Source organism: Micromesistius poutassou (genome assembly GCF_964030765.1).
Source record: "Micromesistius poutassou genome assembly, chromosome: 9".
NCBI lineage: Eukaryota > Metazoa > Chordata > Actinopteri > Gadiformes > Gadidae > Micromesistius > Micromesistius poutassou.
This window is the reverse complement of record NC_140279.1, coordinates 16,359,870-16,376,378: the sequence shown is the minus strand read 5'-3', so window position 1 is coordinate 16,376,378 and position 16,509 is coordinate 16,359,870. Positions and strand designations below refer to the sequence as shown.

Sequence of the window (16,509 nt, the reverse complement as noted above, 5' to 3'; positions counted from 1 at the left end):
CCTGTCCCCTCTACATGCAGCTGCTGCATGGCCAAAACGTTGACACTTGTAACAACGCAATGGTGGACGCCTGTATTCTCTCACTGTAAAACTCATATACCCTAGGAATACTCGTTCTGGCATGGTTTCCTGCTTGAAGGTCAGCAATACCGCTGTGCCATCTTGTTTGAATCTGCGGGCAGACTCAATCTCAGCTCCCTTTAAACTTTCAATTAAAGCACTCTCAGTGATTTCGGGGCTAATGTAAACTACTCCCTTAACCCCGCCGCCCCCAGGAACGAAACACTCAATTGGCCTGTTAAGTAAATGACGTACTTTCATGGCCTTTGCTTTATGACCATGTGATTTACAGAAAACCAGAACGTTTCCATTCCTCAGCATTCTCACATTGAGTACACCTCCCATTTTATCTTTTATATCATCCGACAGTTTGAGGGGATTTAAAGCTTTATCATTTTTATCTTTGAACTTAACAAGAAACTTGTATTCTCCTTCTCCCTGGACCTTTGGAACCTTCCGGCTGCCTTGATCGCTGTCCCCCTCACTATTTGATTCATCCGACCTGTCCCTTTTATTGCCTTCATCCTTCTGTCTGTTTCCCTTTCCCCCTTGGCCACCTCCCGAAGCCATCCCAAAAACTATCCCCTCACGGGGAAGCCTTGATCGATTCAGTCCCAAAGTTTCAATTTGATACGGAATCCGTAGCAGCCCCAAACCTCTCCGATGCAGTAAACAAAGTTCGCCAACAAGCCGCGCGCTGAGTCAAACTCCGCTCCTCCTCCGGAAACCACCGATAGTCGTTTCCATGGTTACGCGGTTGGGTGAAAGGTTATAATGGCATGTTCAAAAGCAATCGGTTAGAAATCGGAGATTGTAAACGGATGCTGCACGAATGGTTATGCAACAGTTGCAAACATACAAATTCAATATTATTAATAAGAAATATTAACATATTTGACTGATTATAATATCGTTTATTGTATCAAGGTCGAGATTCAATAACGCTGAGCCACGCGCCACCTAGTGGCAAATGAACATCTGGCTGGTAGACTGTCGTCCATAGCTCCGAGTGTTCATGAATGCAACCAACAGTGCTTCAATAAAGTGCTATTCACTACTGTACGAGAAACTAACAACATCCAATCTGTGCAAATCGTGTGTGCGGCTACAGATAAAAACAGACTTGGTCGTTCTTTCTACACAATAAGTGTAATGTGTTCCACGGAAAGTATAGCATCTATCCAGGGAGCTGGTCCTCTTATCTTGGATGGTGGGCTAGCAACGGAGCTAGAGGCTCAAGGCTTTGGGTTACAGGTAAGTAGTAACAGGTACCCTAAAGTTCACCTGGTGGTCCACTTAGTTATTGCTAGTACTTGCGACTAACCAGCCTCCAATCGGGGTCAACATAAAGTCTGTTTAAATCTGTTTAGCACCAATCTCGACTGCACATATATTTATTTATTTCACGTATGAACTCATTGCCCCCTGTGTATGGTTAGAGATCTTTTTTAATGACAGACATATGAAACGCAGGGATAAATAGGATGACTTACGCCTCAACTATATCCAAACTGGGTTGTGAATGACAACCTTTGACAAATGTGTGACCATAGTTTATCTTTATATCAAAGTACAATTTTGAAGGGGGATCATATCTGGTATTGGTTAGGCTTTATACACCTGTCATGACAATGTTAAATCCTACTTACAGGGGGATCCATTGTGGAGTTCCAGACTCTTGCATACTAACCCGCAGGCCATAAAAGATGCCCATTACAGGTAAGCCTGCACCACAGTACTACACACACATTGACACAAACATGTAGGTTGAGAAGTAGTTCACAAATTATTTCATGTGATATTATTCCGTAGCTTTCTTGTCAGCGGAGCGGATGTGGTTTCCACGGCAACCTACCAGGCCAGCATCAATGGCTTCCAGAAGCACCTAGACATGAGCTCTGAGTCGGCCCAGGAGCTGATGATGTCGGGAGTTCACCTGGCCCAAGAAGCCGTCCAGCAGTTTGTCACCAGCAACAATGATACAGGTGTCTTGCTCATTCATGGACTACACTGGGAGCAGGAAGAACAGGTTGGGGGGGGGGGGGGGGGGGGGGGGGGCCCTAATCCCCTACTTGCTCCTTAAAGTCCTGTATCTGACGTCACTGTCAATCACTTTACATCTGTTAAATGACAAAAAAAAGAGTTTAAAAAGCAGTCAGGGAAACTGAGAGAATTGCATCACATCAGCTAATGGGAGAAAATAAGAGTGTCATGTTACCATGAAGTCATAGTTTGGATCTATAAATACTTTACTAGCCCCTAGCAACATGCTTCTTTATTATGTTAGCCAGCTAGACCAAGTGCACCATGGTACAGACTATCACGCTATCATCGAGTATTAGACCCAGGTTGATTACACTGGTGAAGTAGAAGTAGTTTCCGTACGCGGATCTTAAATCATTTTTTAATACATTTTCTCCTTACCGGGCCAGGGCGAGGGCGACCCCTGGTGGCGGGGTCTGTCGGTGCGTTCGGTGCGTTTCTACTGGACGGCTCGGAATACTCCGGATCTTACGCCGAGACGATGAGTATAGAGGTCAGCGAGTTGCACAGAACTCTGAATAATGACACATTTATGGTATGAATAGAGAAGAGCTGAGTCGATTAACTTCAGGAGTGTTTAAGTAGAACAGCGAAATGAATGAATGAGTGTTACGCCAAGACAAATGGACTGCATTCAGCAAAGTCATGGGTGATAAAAAAATATTTAATCAATGATTGCATGAATCTCATATCACAGGAGTGTACCTCCTCCCCATACCACATAATTATAATCGAAATGTATTGATCAGTGGGTGATGATGGTGGTTGGGGGGCCCCCCAGGAGCTGAAAGATTGGCACCGGCCTCAGATCAGCTGCCTTGTGTCCGCGGGGGCCGACCTGGTAGCTATGGAGACCATCCCCAGTGTGAAGGAGGCGGTGGCCTTGATGGAGCTCCTCCGAGAGTTCCCCAGCTGTAGGGCCTGGCTGGCCTTCTCCTGTAAGGTAGGAGCTCCTTCTATTCAGTAACGCTCATGATTTAGCCCATTTATGTGTGGAAAAAGGGATTTTCAACCCTAACTCCTTACATTTTTGTGCATCTGCTTCCCCGGCACATCATATAGTTTTAAACCCAATCGACACCTGCCGCAATATCAATGTCCCAGTGAACATATGTGCAACACACCACACCAGATAAGTACTTGAATAGGAAGTGCTGTACCTTAAGTGATTTAAATGTAGTTGTTTGCATGGCTACAAATGATTAGAAAGTTAGTACATCCTCAAATGTCTATATATGTCGGAATCTGGCGCGACCCCATGTGGTAAACGGTAAATGGTCTGCATTTATACAGCGCTTTTATCCAAAGCGCTTCACAATATTGCCTGACATCCACCCATTCATGCACACATTCACACACCGACGGCGGAGTCAACCATGCAAGGCGACAGCCAGCTCGTCAGGGAGCAGTTAGGGCGTGAGGCGCCCCGCTCAGGGACACCTCGACACACAAACACTAGGAGCAGCCGGGGATCGAACCAGCAACCTCGCGGCTACCGGCCAACCACGCTCTGCCTCCCGAGCCACTGCCGCCCATCGCATATGCGAGCCCACGCAGGATGACACCAGGGTGACGGTACCTCCCCTCCTCAGGACGGGCGCTCGCTGTGTGACGGCAGTCCGTTCCTGGAGGCGGTGCGGCTGGCTCAGAGATGCAGCCAGCTGGTGGCCGTCGGGGTGAACTGCTGCTCCCCGGCGCTGGTGCTGCCCCTGCTGGAGACGGTCAGCCAGCTGAGGAGCCCCGACCGGCCCTGGGTGGTGTACCCCAACAGCGGAGAGGAGTGGGACAGACTCAGCGGGTCAGTGACAATAACCACTCGGGGTTTCCCACAGCACTTTACACAGCGCTGAAGGAGGACTGTATATTTATTTTATACACAAGTATAAAAATCACCACCCCTACCCCAGTCCGACAGCGACCCCCCCCCCTGCCCCCCACTACCTTAAATAGCAAATGAAACCCTGCTACTGCTTGTAGTACACACAGGGTCAGTGTTAATGCCACTGCTGAAGAGTACTACTACACACACACCGAGGGAGTTTAAGTACTACTACTATTCACAGTGGATAAAAAAAAAAAAAACTCTGCTATGCTGCTGCTATAAAACAATCAAGGATGTCATTTTTTTTTTTCGTTTTGAGATTTACTGTAATTAGATTTTTGTTAACAAAAATCCACCACTAGCCATCGAACTATTGTAGAGCTACAATCGTTGCAAAAACGCATGACAGCGCTTTCTGTAATCACTATTATCTATAAGAAATATGCAATCCTAATATTTTTAAATTCTCAGGTGGAATGCCTCAGGGTCAAAGGTGTCATCCATAGCAGAACTGAGCCAGGAATGGATGAAACAAGGAGCCATGATGATTGGTAAGAAGAACCAATTAAATCAGGCCTGTTTGCTCCTCTGAACGCCCCTGGTGTGGCCGTGACAGTGTTATTAGTGTAACGTTGGGAAGAGAGTCCTCTTCACAATGTGCCTTGAGAACACTATAAACACTGACAGTCATTTGGCTTTTCGGTGAGACCATTTGCCATGAGAACCCGCTGTACATCACTTTATACTAACAGGACTGTAATTACCTGAGTCAGAAGCAAGTAATAACATTGATTTATTGACGTACCGTATTTTCTACTGGTTTCTTGTTGTCTCTTCCACCACTAGGGGGCTGCTGCCGCGTGGGTCCCAGTCACATCACGGAGCTCCGGAAACGTCTACTAATGAAGTCAGTCAGAATTTATTTGAAGTCAAATACTTAATAGAAGCCAGGGCAAAGCATTTGTACAGGGTCTGAAACTAACGTTTGGTTGCACATGCTAAGAAAAGTGTAGGAACGGATGGACATACAAGTGTGTAGCACGCCGGAACATTCATCGCATTGGGTTTCCAAGCTGGGCCCCATTTTCACATAATTGGGTCTAAGGGACTAATACGGACGACAATTTTTGAAATTGGTCTAGTATCGAGCGAGGAAGCCGCAGAAGCAATCAGTGAAACAGGCAGCAATGTAATCCCTTGGCAATCCCACTCTGTCAATGTAGATCCTCTAGAAGTGCTTGTTTTTGCCACTGAGAGTCTTAGATTGTTATTATAAGTGTCAGACAGCACCATTGGAAAGGTTCCCTACAGAGAAATATAACTTTTGTTCTCTGCCTTTCATTTGATCGAGTCTGTTTGTTATTGTGTAGCCAAGTTGTTGCATGAAAAGAACGGTGGAAACCTGAGTGAGAGGTGGAGAGAGGACTGCCGGCAAGAATTTGCTGTGTTAGTCTTGTCTAAAAGATTTGTGTGAAGGAGGGTTTTCCTGCGACTCAAGGCAAGGCTCCTCCTTGATTGACACAAGAAACAGACCGGATCAAGTGTAAGGTAATGAAAAGTTGAGTTTCTCTTTAGGGATTTTGGATTTATTTTCTCCAAAATAAGGTCCCATGAGAGACAGAGGAAGGGGAGGGCAAATCTTAGCAAATCTATCACGCTATTAGCAGGGTTAGTGTGACAAGTGTGACAAATACTGATATCACATATCAGTTCAACACCAAGCATAAACAGGGTCTTCAGCACTTTCCCAGATACAGCAATTCCACACCAAAATGATAATAATAAACGTAAAAATAAAAGTTTAAGAATAGCTTCTCAATATTATCAACATATTCCTAGATCCTACCACCATCCTACCTTTTCAACCCAAATGTTTGATATCCATCGTGTCATTTGACCAGCTGACTTTGTCGTCATGGTTACAGGTGACAACGGAGCCACTCGACCCGTAGAGGTGTGACATCAGTACATCCTCCCAGCAGATTCCCTTGCTGCATGTGAAGGCGGAGTTTGACAAAGAGCCACTCACAGCCGTCTTATAGGATAAGGGGTATGAGACAATGACTCTACCTTCAGAACAACAGCTGGTACCTGATCTGGAACAAAAAGCCATTCACCTTTCACTAAAAAACGCCTTGTATAAATCAAATGTCTGTACTCTGTTTAGGTGATGATACCTTGAACTGTGACGGTGAATTGAAGGATAATTTTTATTGCTTGATACTGTCAACCTTCATTCAATACTTGTTTGGCTCCAAACCGGGAATATATATTATTATATTGAACTTGTCACCATAGGAAGTAGCCTCCATTGGTTGTCAGTGTATTGATTTTCATTAATACATTTTGTCCATTCAGCAGAAATAGGAGTTGTTGTGGACCCTGAAAAAAATGATACTGTTATACTGCAGAATCCCTTATTTTAGTTGCATCAGCAGCACACAGATTGTTTAGATCAAACTTCTTTAATTTTTAAACTTCTTTATTTCTTTATTTTAAGTTAAATGCTTATTTCATCATTGGGCATTGGGTCATTGGGTCTAATTAAACACCTGAAATAATCTGATATCCAACTCAAAGGTTTCTATTAATGTTTATTGTTTTCTTTAAGAACTATGTCCAAAACACTGACGGGGTGTTGAACATGGGGGTTGGAGGTATCAAATATGAAGGGAATAGATTTTAATTTGAAAACAAGAATAGGACAACTACACTACACTTATCAGCGAGGGTTTTTCCATGTTCACTGAAGCACTGCTCCAATTCATTACACTTAAGAACAAATACAATAAATAAACAATCAGCATTCATTCAATTCAAACCGCATAGCATGTCACCGGGTATCACATTGTGTTTACTGTAGAGCGCTCCGTTGCACTATAGTCACTGTTGGTAGCTGGGATTGTCACAATGAGACGCACTGTTTATTCAAAGAACCATAGAATCACATGACCTAAAAGGTGGGGGGGGGGATTTTAACGCTTCTAACCTGACATCTGACGTCCTTTAGGTTCCCACATGATGGTCAAAGTTTAAACTAAGCTAAAAGTTTCGCAGGGTAGCTCATAGTTTCAGCGTTTAGTCTGTTGTTACTATTTCAACCTTCCGTTCGGAGTGAAGCGGGAACGGGGACGTGAGGAACGCTGCGATCGTAGGCGTAGCGGGCGTACCTCGGCCGCCCCCGTTGCGCGGTTCGCAACAACTCGTCTCTCGTTCGCGCCGACTCGCTCCCACGCGCGGGCGCACCTCAGTCCGTCAGGTCCTCCTCAATGTCGCACCCCGCCGGGCACCTCCTCCGGTTATCCGTGGCGTTGGACGACCGCTTCCAGGCGGTGTCCCTCTGACTCCCCGTGCTCTGTGAGCGTCCGAGGCGGGCCAGGCGCTTGGCGGAGACCTTGTCCTCGCCGCCGCCGCCGCCGCTGCCCTCGGCGGGCGCCGGACAGTGCGCGGGCTCGGGCTCCCGCTGGTGGAAGTCGTGGCGCAGGTTCTCCAGGTTGAGGGCCCAGGGGCCCAGCTTCTGCCAGTGCACCCTCTGGAAGGCCATGATGCAGTGGAGGTTGCCGCCCACCTGGGACCAAAAAGGACCGGTCGGATCGCAGCAGCAAAAAGGAACGCGGCCACAACGCGGCAGGCATCGTTGAACACAGTGGTTAAGGGTTAAAGGCTAGCGGGCGAAGGGGTACTACTCAGGGATCGGGCTGAGCGCTAGCTGCTTGGCTAGGGCTAGGACTGAGAGCTAGCTGCTAGGCTAAGGTTGAGGAATAAGAGCTAGCGGGTGGGCTAATGGCTAGAATTAAACGGAGGGCTAGGACTAAGAGATAGCGGGTGGGCTCAGGACTAGGACTAGGAGCTAGCTGGTGGGCTAAGAGGGCTCGCACTAAGGACTACAGCTAATAGCTAAGAGGTGGACTCAAGGCAAGCAGATGGGCTAAGGGCAAGAAGGGTCAGTACTAAGGGCCAGTGAGTGTGGTCCAGGTGCAGGCCTAAGAAGACCGACTGTACAACGGTACTTGGAGTTGGAAGCAAACAATGCCATAACCAGCTGAAAAGGTGAGCAGCAAACCTTCTTGGTCTTGCGGTACTGAATCCCCCTCTCTGTGTGGCGGATGTCCAGGTACTCTGGGTTCTGTGTGTTCAGGTCCGTCACGATATCGAGCCACCTTGATAAGAGAGGTTTTTTTTTAATGAATCGGCAGTGCATTGCTAGGACCAACATGATGTGTTTGGTTTGAACACTGACTTACTTTTTTACAGTGAATGGTTTTGGGTGTACTACATTTAAAGTGAATAGTTTGATCACTGACTTACTTTATACAGTCAACAGTTTAGAGGTGACATATTATACCACCAGATGTGATTAGCCGTTACAAGCCGTTTTGAAAATCTGCCTCTTCTGACATCACAAGTGGGCGTGTCCACCTAGATGTGTGCTGGATAGATCAGTCCACCAGCCTACCCAGTGGCAAACGTTGCTCATCTATCCGTCATACATCTAGGTGGACACGCCCACTTGTGATGTCAGAAGAGGCCGATTTTCAAAACGGCACTTAGTGTTATAATGTGTCACCTTTAAAGTGTCTTACTTTTTACAGTGAACGGTACCGGATGTCTTTGCTTTAAATAGCTTAGAGTATCCAACCTTTTACAGTGGCTCGTCCAAAGAGTTACCTTTTTTTTTTTTTTTTTTTTTTACATGAAACGTTTTTTTTTAATTGGCTTACTTTTTACAGTGAATCGCCGGGTGCTTCCGGCTCGGCTCTCCGATGAGAATCCAGTGTTCCGTGTCGTTGGCTGGCAGAGCACCCCTGGAGCAACCCACAGGAAACAAGGGCTCAGTGGAGCTCCACAGAGGAAGCATGAGAAGACGAGGGACGGGGGGGCAGAGGCCCGGCTACCTGTACGCCTTGGAAGCCTTGAGGGGCGTGGCCTCGAAGCCCACGGGGCAGAAGTAGTGGTTCTGACAGTGGTAGATGTACGCCATGGACGTGTCCTTCAGACCCTGGGTCAACTTCTGCAACGCCCCTTCCGCTGGGAACACAAAAGCGTTGCCAAAGCTGCGTTCAATTCGGAGTGGATAATGGGATATTAGATAAGATCAATCACTTTATTTAGGTCCTTTTTAGGTCCTTTAATACAGAATGAATACTTAATTTCACATGTACAGTGGAAAGTGCACATTATTATTTACATTGAAGTATCAGGTGAAGTGATAACACAAATGTTTCATAACATTTGTGTTATAGAGTCTTATGGCAGATGGAATAAATTGGCATATTGCCTGACCTTTGAGTTTGAGATAAAGGTCAATCAAGTGTCCCTACGTCTATGCCCAGCAAGTACAGTACTTATGTGTAGTGGTGTCGAGACGATGCCTCAAAGCCTCTCAGCCAGATGAACCACTAATGAGGTTCCACCTCAAAGCTTCAAATGAGTACGCTAGGGACACCTAGTGGTGATTGAAATGATGATGAAGGAAAAAGAGTTCAATAACAACGGGCAACGATGTACTGTTTCAATAATGGAGCATATTCTGTTAACAATGTCCAAGCACAGTGGTCTGCAATGCCTTTATTTTCTCCAGTTTCATTGCTACTGTTGTACTTTCGGTGCCACCAGGATATGCTCTCTGGGATTAATACATGCCCACCAGTATGTTGATTTACAGGGCGAGTTACGGCGGGACTAAATATATGTATATAATCACTCGTCCAATCAAGGGGGAGCACTGTAATCATGGACACACAACGGTCTCAGTGGTGACCACAGCAACAACATGAGTGGAGGTGAATACAAACTCGTTTTTTAAAGAGCATGAATGTGTCTCACCAGTTTCCCCTGCAGTCTTATGCTTTCCGTGGGGCTTGTACAGAATGTAGGAGCAACCTCGAACTCTGAAGTTTTCATTGATTTGCCGGAACCATCTGGAAGTGATGAGAGAAATATGAACAATGTCATTGTAGCCTCCAGGGATCTCACTGGGGAAAGCTATGGACCAGCATCCCTGAATTGAACCTCACCTAATGAGGGTGAATTTTGTCCTCATGGCCTCACCTCATGAGCGTGGCGTTCCCGGTAAACGGTCCAAACTTGATGTCTTCAAACGGCGGCTGGAAGCCCAGTATGTGGAGTGCATCCTCCTGGGAGAGGGGAGGAAGGCTGGACACACACACACACACACACACACACACACACACACACACACACACACACACACACACACACACACACACACACACACACACACACACACACACACACACACACACACACACACACACACACACACAGTTAACTCTCATCCACCATAAAACCAAAAACCTTCTATATTAACTGGCGTCCAATTTAAACCACATTCCAATACATCACAATCCACTGGCACTCTACTTTATCTCAAGGTAGCACAATAACACTTCTACACGAAATAGACATTCTCTGATCCATCTCTGTGATGTAGGAACAAAGCCAGTCTCTGTTGCACCATCAACAAGGGACAGGAAGTGAGGGGCAAACCTTGCAACAGGTGCCTTCTCTGATCCATCTCTGTGATGTAGGAGAGAAGCCAGTCTGTGTTTGAACATCAACAAGAAACACGAAGTGAGGGGCATACCTTCCCGCCCCCAGCGTGCTGTACAGGAAGTTCCAGCAGGAGATCAGCGAGGAGATCCCACACGACGTCTTGTACTGCGGTCGGCTGATGCAGTACCTTAAGATATAATAATAACATATAATGTTATTGTAATAACATATAACAAATAATGTATCATCTGAATATATAATCGTAACCTAACCAATAATGCAATACCTTGAGATATATTTATAACATAACCAATAATACAATACCTGACAATATAATAACAATAACAAATGAAAAAATACCTGGAGATAAAATAACGATGACAAGATAATAAAATACCTGAAGATATAATAACAACAATATAACAAAAACGAATACAATTCCAAAGAAAAAAAAAAAAAAAACAATACCAAAGCCAAAATAAAATACTTTTTAAGACATTTTGTTATGAAAAGGAAAAGTCTAAAAATGTGAAAATGTCAGAAAAAATAATCGTCAATGGACGGATGAATTCATATTGCGAAACTCGTGCTGTCTGAGAAAGGGATGGACGAATACATGATGGTAAACTGGTGCTGTTTGAAAAAGGAGGGAAAAGGGAGGGTGGGGTTACCATCTCCGGAGGTCCAGCACCTTCCTCTGCCGGAGCTCCTCCTGGGCTGGCTGAAGGGGAGGGTCCTGGAGGTTCCGGCTCTTCGTCTTCTTGGAGCCCGCTTTCTTGGGGTTGCCTGTGGACACACCGAGGAGAGGCTGTTGTGTGGTGAGGCAGGACAGAAGGGTTTTATAATCGTCATAAACGTCATACACACACATATATATATATATATATATATTCTTGTGTGAACACCTGAAACGTCTGCCACATGAACTTGTCCACAGGTCGGCCCGTATCCCTACAAAAGCTTTGTTTACCAAAATGAATGAAATTTACATTTTGGTATATATTCTCTGCACAGTTCTGAAAATGCCGGGTGTCGTTCTGTACCGCTCGCGGGCCACCCCTTATAGACTAGTCCAGACACTCCACCGGCCTGCTGTATGAACTTACCCGATCCAAAGTATTAAAATGACTCACTTGTTTTACTCTTTCTTGTCAGAACGGCAGCGAAGTCCGTGGTGTCGATCTCCCAGGCAAGGATAGGCTTATTTTGGGCAGACATCTCATCCATATCGTAGTCCCCATCTGATGCCACGCTGGTGACCTCTATCTGACTGAGCTCCAGCAGCGGCTTCACAATAAGAGCCCCCTCTTCATGTATCTTGGGCACTGCGTCTCTGCTGCTGATGGTGGTGTCCGGTTGGGGGCAGTATACGGCTGTGGCCTGGTTCAGGAGGGCGTAGTCGGAGCACACCGTGTAGAACGTCTCCTGGGAGTGTGTGACGGGACAGGTCCACTGGATGTGGAGATCGGCGCTGGACGCCCGACGTGGTTTGGGCGTTTCCTGAGATGAGAGAGAGCTAAACACGGCACCGCGGCCATCTTCTTGCTCGCTGGGCCTCTGTGGCGGCGGCCGGCCAGCCAGAGCACAACAATTTGCTTCTTGACCTTCTGACGGATTCGGCATCGAACCTTGGGCTGCTTGGACGGGGCCAAAGAGGGCGGAGAGCCGAGTGTCGGAGCCAGACAGCGGTGGTGGAGTCCAATGGGGATGATTATTTAATCTGAGGACCAGAGGGATGGTTTTGTTAATTACAGAGATGATGAAGTTGACGAACTGGACGTCAACATTTGACGACAAATATGGTCTAGCCAGCCTTGCCCTCTAGTCCAATGTTGAGGAAAACTGATTGATCCAATTAGTGCAGCACCAATCACCAATTGTGATCAAAGGAGCTCAAGTGGTTCTACCCAGGGAAATGCTCATAATTTCACAATATTACCTATATGCATACACGGCGTTGTGTTGTGGCAGAAACGCAGCTAGAAGCACCTGTGCAAGAACCCACCTTACTCCATCCCACAAGCATGTACAAATTTCTCATGCTTTGTGTTTCACACAGCAAGGAATTACACTAAATTGACAGCAACTGTCCAGCCATAATAAACAACTACAAATGGAGCCTATATTTTAACACACTGTGATGGCTCTGTCTGTCACATCACATCAGCTGTTTGTAGTGGGCATCAAATACGCACCACTATAGCAGATCTGGACACATTTTAAACCTATTTTAACTATATATATTTGAATACGCAATAATCATGGGTACACAATATATGCAATCTATCCATGCATCCAATAATAAGATAGTGTTGACCATTTATAAACAAATAAAACACCACATCCTTACCCGTCCTGACTTCCGCATTCTGCGAGATAATGTGGACTGTACCACTCTCTAGACGGGTTATTCTGTCAAAACTAATAACACCTAAATGCAGGCCTAATTGCAAAACAAAAGTAGAAAACAAGACACAAATAATTGTAGTATATTTAAATATTATCTTCTCAACATTGTATCGCGTTGATGAAATGCAGATGCGAGTTTTTATTTTCTGAAGGATATCCCCGGGTTGATGGCGTTTTTGACCCTACCACCCATTGAAAGATTAGTCAGCGCATTAATCTCAGGGCCAATCTTTACTGGGTTGGAGGTAGGACACTTATTAAAAGCTTCTGTTGTACAATTCACGATATCTTATCCTTAATAACCTTCCTAGTGGAAACTTGCGGGTTGGTTGAGAAAGGTGTTAACATGATTAAAAGACTACAAATATGATCGTGACCTCTAAAAAGGTTACTGAACTGTAATACGACGTTACAGATCATACCCATTTAAACCAAATGCCTATTGATAATAAAATGTGCATTTAATGAGCAATATTAAACACACAAATAGATACCCAAGTCTGCGCCATGAGATTCACCTCCGATTTTAAATTCATGATTCATTTATGAAGCGATCAATGTGAGTTAGTTTAACTTAACTAAACTTAATATAACGTTTCTATTTATTTATATACGTTATCCACGCCATATTCAACAATAGTTTCACGAAGAAAACGAACAAGTTGTGGCTCTGGTTTTTAGTTGTCTGTGTTTTGGTTATACACCTAGTAACATGGTTAGGTTGCACCAGACTTTATTGACACAGTTATCTAGTAGGACAAGTTGAATAGTTAACTTAACTTAACATTCATTGATGAGAAGACGCACTGTGCCCCTTTACGAGCAAAACTATTTAACGTCGTTTGTTCTTACTTCTCACGGAGCAGCTGCTTTGGTTTCTAGAGAGAAACATGGCCAAGAAATTGGTGATCATCGACACGGACTGTGGAATCGACGATGCCCAGGCCATCATGATGGCCCTGGCCGCCCCCAACGTCGAGGTCCTTGGTGTTACCTGCTGTTTTGGGAACACGTCCCTGGAAAATGTGTGCCAGAATGTGTTGAGGGTGCTGGAAGTCTGTAAACGTGAGGTAAGTACCGTAGGTCAAGAAAAAAAACTATTCGCTATGTGTAAATATGATGCCTGAGTGAAAAATACACCTGGGAAACGAATAAATGATTGATTTAAAATATCTACAAATGTAAAATTAAAATTGAAAGATTAAAGGTCAATTTGAAATATCCTGATTGCTTTTGTGTCTTTGTGCTGTACTATGGAACAGACAGATTTTATGTGTTGCTATCAACAACACACCAGGTAATACATAGAAGGAACATGGTTGACACCTTTGCCCAGGTCCCGGTGTTCCAGGGCTTGGGCGGCCCTCTCATCAGGGCCACAGAACTGCCTAAGGATCACTTCGGCAGCGATGGCCTGGGGGACATCCTTGAAGACCGCGACCCCGACTGGAGGGAGAAGATCCAGAAGGAGCACGCCGTCAATGCCATGATCAGACTCGTGTCGGAAAACCCGAACCAGGTGGGTGGGGGGGGGGGGGGGGGAGACCACCCCGGTCGTGCCGTTTAACTTGTGCTCTGTCGTACTGTCTTGTCCTGGGAACGTGATCCAAAACCCGGGTTTTTGGTTTTGTGCCGCAGGTGTCCCTGGTGGCCCTCGGCCCTCTCACAAACCTGGCCATGGCTGTGAGGCTGGACCCGGGCTTCCCAGACCGCCTCAAAGACCTCTTCATCATGGGGGGGAACATGGAAGGTGAGTGCGAACATGACATCACATTCAGCCTTGTACGATTCCCATTTCGACTTATCATTTAGCAGCAGAGGAAAACTCTGGACACGTTTATCGAAAAAGATTGACAAGTGAGTCTGAAACCGTTCCAGAAATAGCAAATGAAAAAACCGCAGAACGTGTTTCTTTGACAGGGAAGGGTAACGTGACATTATGTGGGGAGTTCAACTTTGTGACCGACCCGGAGTCGGCCTACATCGTCCTGGAGGAGTACCGCTGCCCGACACACATTGCCACCATGGAATACTGCTGCAGAAACCAACTCACCTGGGTGAGTTGTAGCCCCTCCTGCACACAACCCTCCCCCCGTCACACAGACCTGAGGTTGAACCCACAACCTTTCCGGTTGACCTCACAACCTTTCAGCTGGAGTCAAGCACCCTTTTAGACTATCCTGCAGTTTGTGCACATTATAAAGGGAGTGATCCACAGCATGTGGCTCTCGTCCTAATCTCGGATCCAGCAGTTCTAGTACGCCAAAGCAGTACTAACTAAAAACGGAGAGGGGTGGAGTTACACCTGGTTTCCTGTATCGTTACTCATTTGTGTGAGAGAATGAAGAGGGGATTTTAAGTATTTATACAGTGGCCAGTCTACACAGTGTGGATTTGTAACCTTTATAGACACTTTCTTACAGTTTACTAGTTTGTATTAGCTGTTAGTAGACAATTATCCACTTACAGATCCTCGCCTCGAGCAACAATTTTGTCAAAACAAACCTGAAACGAAAGAAAGTGAAACGCCCCGTTGTCCCAGAGGAGAGCTGGCTGATTGGTCTCGTCTTATCCTCACTAACCTATCCTATCTTCGCGGGGGGGGGTGGGTGTTCCCATGTCTCCGATGTGTCCAGGAGTTCTTCCGGGAGATGCTGAACCAGGACTCTCCGGCCGCACGCTTCATGAAGCTGCTGACCTCCAAGTGCTGGGCGTACTCGCCGGCGGTCATGAAGTCCAAGCGCGACGTGCACTTCGGCCCGGGCTTCGTGTCCTACGACTCCTACGCCATGGCCGCCTGCATCGACGGCACTGTGGTGACCAAGAGCACAGAGTGCGGCGTCCACGTGGAGCTGCAGGGCAGCGTGTGTCGTGGGATGATGGCGCTGGACCCCACCAACATGCTGAAGAAGCCTCACCGCGTGGTCGTCATGACCGAGTGTGATCTGGAGAAGTTTAGGAGGCTGCTCGCCAACTCACTCCAGCAGCCCTGACGCAAATGAGCGTCCCCTCTTGTTCCCGCTTGGTGCCTTACTGAACTGGTTCCTTAAATGATGTCAAACTGTGACCATCGACACCATACGAAAGCAAACTGGTCGGTGTTATGAAGTGTATGTTTTATTGAAATATCTGCCACAAATTGCAGTGTTGTCATGTTCATTCATTTGCGTTGATCGTTTTTAAAGGGAACCAAATTTTGTTGGTGAAGAGACTCAATAAAGATATATTTCTGTGAATTGCTGCTGAAACCCTATTAAAGATGAATAATTTGAACCTTGTACATTTTATTCAAATCTATAAAAATTTGATTTGACTCATTTCTGTATAGAGAAATCGGGATTGTCAGAGCTTACTGTAACTGGGACCTCACTGTGGGGACCTTACTGTAGTCAGGACCTCACTGTGGGGACCTTACTGTAGTTAGGACCTCACTGTGGGGACCTTACTGTAGTCAGGACCTTACTGTGGGAACCTTACTGTAGTCAGGACCTTACTGTAACTGGGACCTCACTGTGGTGACCTTACTGTAGTTAGGACCTTACTGTAGTCAGGACCTCACTGTGTGGGGGCCTTACTGTAGTTAGGACCTTACTGTGTGGGGGCCTTACTGTAGTTAGGACCTCACTGTGGGGACCTTACTGTAGTTAGGACCTCACTGT

General features: G+C 46.0%; 3 protein-coding genes across 5 annotated transcripts; 2 read left to right on the top strand and 1 right to left on the bottom strand.

Annotated features, from left to right (window-relative positions):
• Positions 1-1,101: 1,101 nt before the first annotated feature.
• On the top strand, positions 1,102-6,463 carry LOC311352970 (uncharacterized protein). Its single transcript, XM_084472812.1, has 9 exons — positions 1,102-1,314; positions 1,712-1,779; positions 1,873-2,045; positions 2,493-2,596; positions 2,885-3,046; positions 3,696-3,901; positions 4,397-4,476; positions 4,772-4,832; positions 5,851-6,463. Exons 1-9 carry the CDS (start codon positions 1,213-1,215, stop codon positions 5,852-5,854), a joined length of 960 nt encoding a protein of 319 aa, XP_084328938.1. The 5' UTR covers positions 1,102-1,212; the 3' UTR covers positions 5,855-6,463.
• A 69-nt stretch (positions 6,464-6,532) lies between these two features.
• LOC311352969 (basic immunoglobulin-like variable motif-containing protein) lies at positions 6,533-12,530 on the bottom strand. 2 transcript variants are annotated; one of them, XM_084472811.1, is made up of 10 exons: positions 12,447-12,530; positions 11,575-12,161; positions 11,113-11,227; positions 10,533-10,628; positions 9,977-10,081; positions 9,752-9,846; positions 8,821-8,953; positions 8,647-8,730; positions 7,989-8,085; positions 6,533-7,493 (listed from the first exon to the last, which is right to left on the bottom strand). In XM_084472811.1, the coding sequence occupies exons 2-10, from the start codon at positions 12,062-12,064 to the stop codon at positions 7,173-7,175; spliced, it is 1,536 nt and encodes a 511-aa protein (XP_084328937.1). In that variant the 5' UTR covers positions 12,065-12,161; positions 12,447-12,530; the 3' UTR covers positions 6,533-7,172. The 2 variants fall into 2 exon arrangements, with proteins under 2 accessions (XP_084328937.1, XP_084328936.1); XM_084472810.1 differs by having other exon boundaries at positions 12,381-12,489.
• A 528-nt stretch (positions 12,531-13,058) lies between these two features.
• On the top strand, positions 13,059-16,117 carry LOC311352695 (inosine-uridine preferring nucleoside hydrolase). Of its 2 annotated transcripts, none has more exons than XM_084472492.1 (6): positions 13,059-13,095; positions 13,717-13,920; positions 14,187-14,369; positions 14,489-14,600; positions 14,771-14,907; positions 15,487-16,117. In XM_084472492.1, the coding sequence occupies exons 2-6, from the start codon at positions 13,741-13,743 to the stop codon at positions 15,841-15,843; spliced, it is 969 nt and encodes a 322-aa protein (XP_084328618.1). In that variant the 5' UTR covers positions 13,059-13,095; positions 13,717-13,740; the 3' UTR covers positions 15,844-16,117. The 2 variants fall into 2 exon arrangements, with proteins under 2 accessions (XP_084328618.1, XP_084328619.1); XM_084472493.1 differs by having other exon boundaries at positions 13,081-13,095; positions 13,733-13,920.
• The last annotated feature ends 392 nt before the right edge of the window (positions 16,118-16,509 follow it).

Excerpts from the sequence above, each read along its gene's own strand:
- LOC311352970 (XM_084472812.1), top strand. The coding sequence starts at position 1,213 with ATGTGTTCCACGGAAAGTATAGCATCTATCCAGGGAGCTGGTCCTCTT. Across the intron at positions 1,780-1,872 it reads ATAAAAGATGCCCATTACAG|CTTTCTTGTCAGCGGAGCGG; the intron begins GTAAGCCTGCAC and ends ATTATTCCGTAG. Across the intron at positions 2,597-2,884 it reads CCGAGACGATGAGTATAGAG|GAGCTGAAAGATTGGCACCG; the intron begins GTCAGCGAGTTG and ends GGGGCCCCCCAG.
- LOC311352969 (XM_084472811.1), bottom strand. The coding sequence starts at position 12,064 with ATGCCGAATCCGTCAGAAGGTCAAGAAGCAAATTGTTGTGCTCTGGCT. Across the intron at positions 11,228-11,574 it reads GACAAGAAAGAGTAAAACAA|GCAACCCCAAGAAAGCGGGC; the intron begins GTGAGTCATTTT and ends GTGTGTCCACAG. Across the intron at positions 8,086-8,646 it reads CCGGCGATTCACTGTAAAAA|GTGGCTCGATATCGTGACGG; the intron begins GTAAGCCAATTA and ends TCTCTTATCAAG.
- LOC311352695 (XM_084472492.1), top strand. The coding sequence starts at position 13,741 with ATGGCCAAGAAATTGGTGATCATCGACACGGACTGTGGAATCGACGAT. Across the intron at positions 13,921-14,186 it reads TGGAAGTCTGTAAACGTGAG|GTCCCGGTGTTCCAGGGCTT; the intron begins GTAAGTACCGTA and ends ACCTTTGCCCAG. Across the intron at positions 14,908-15,486 it reads GCAGAAACCAACTCACCTGG|GAGTTCTTCCGGGAGATGCT; the intron begins GTGAGTTGTAGC and ends CGATGTGTCCAG.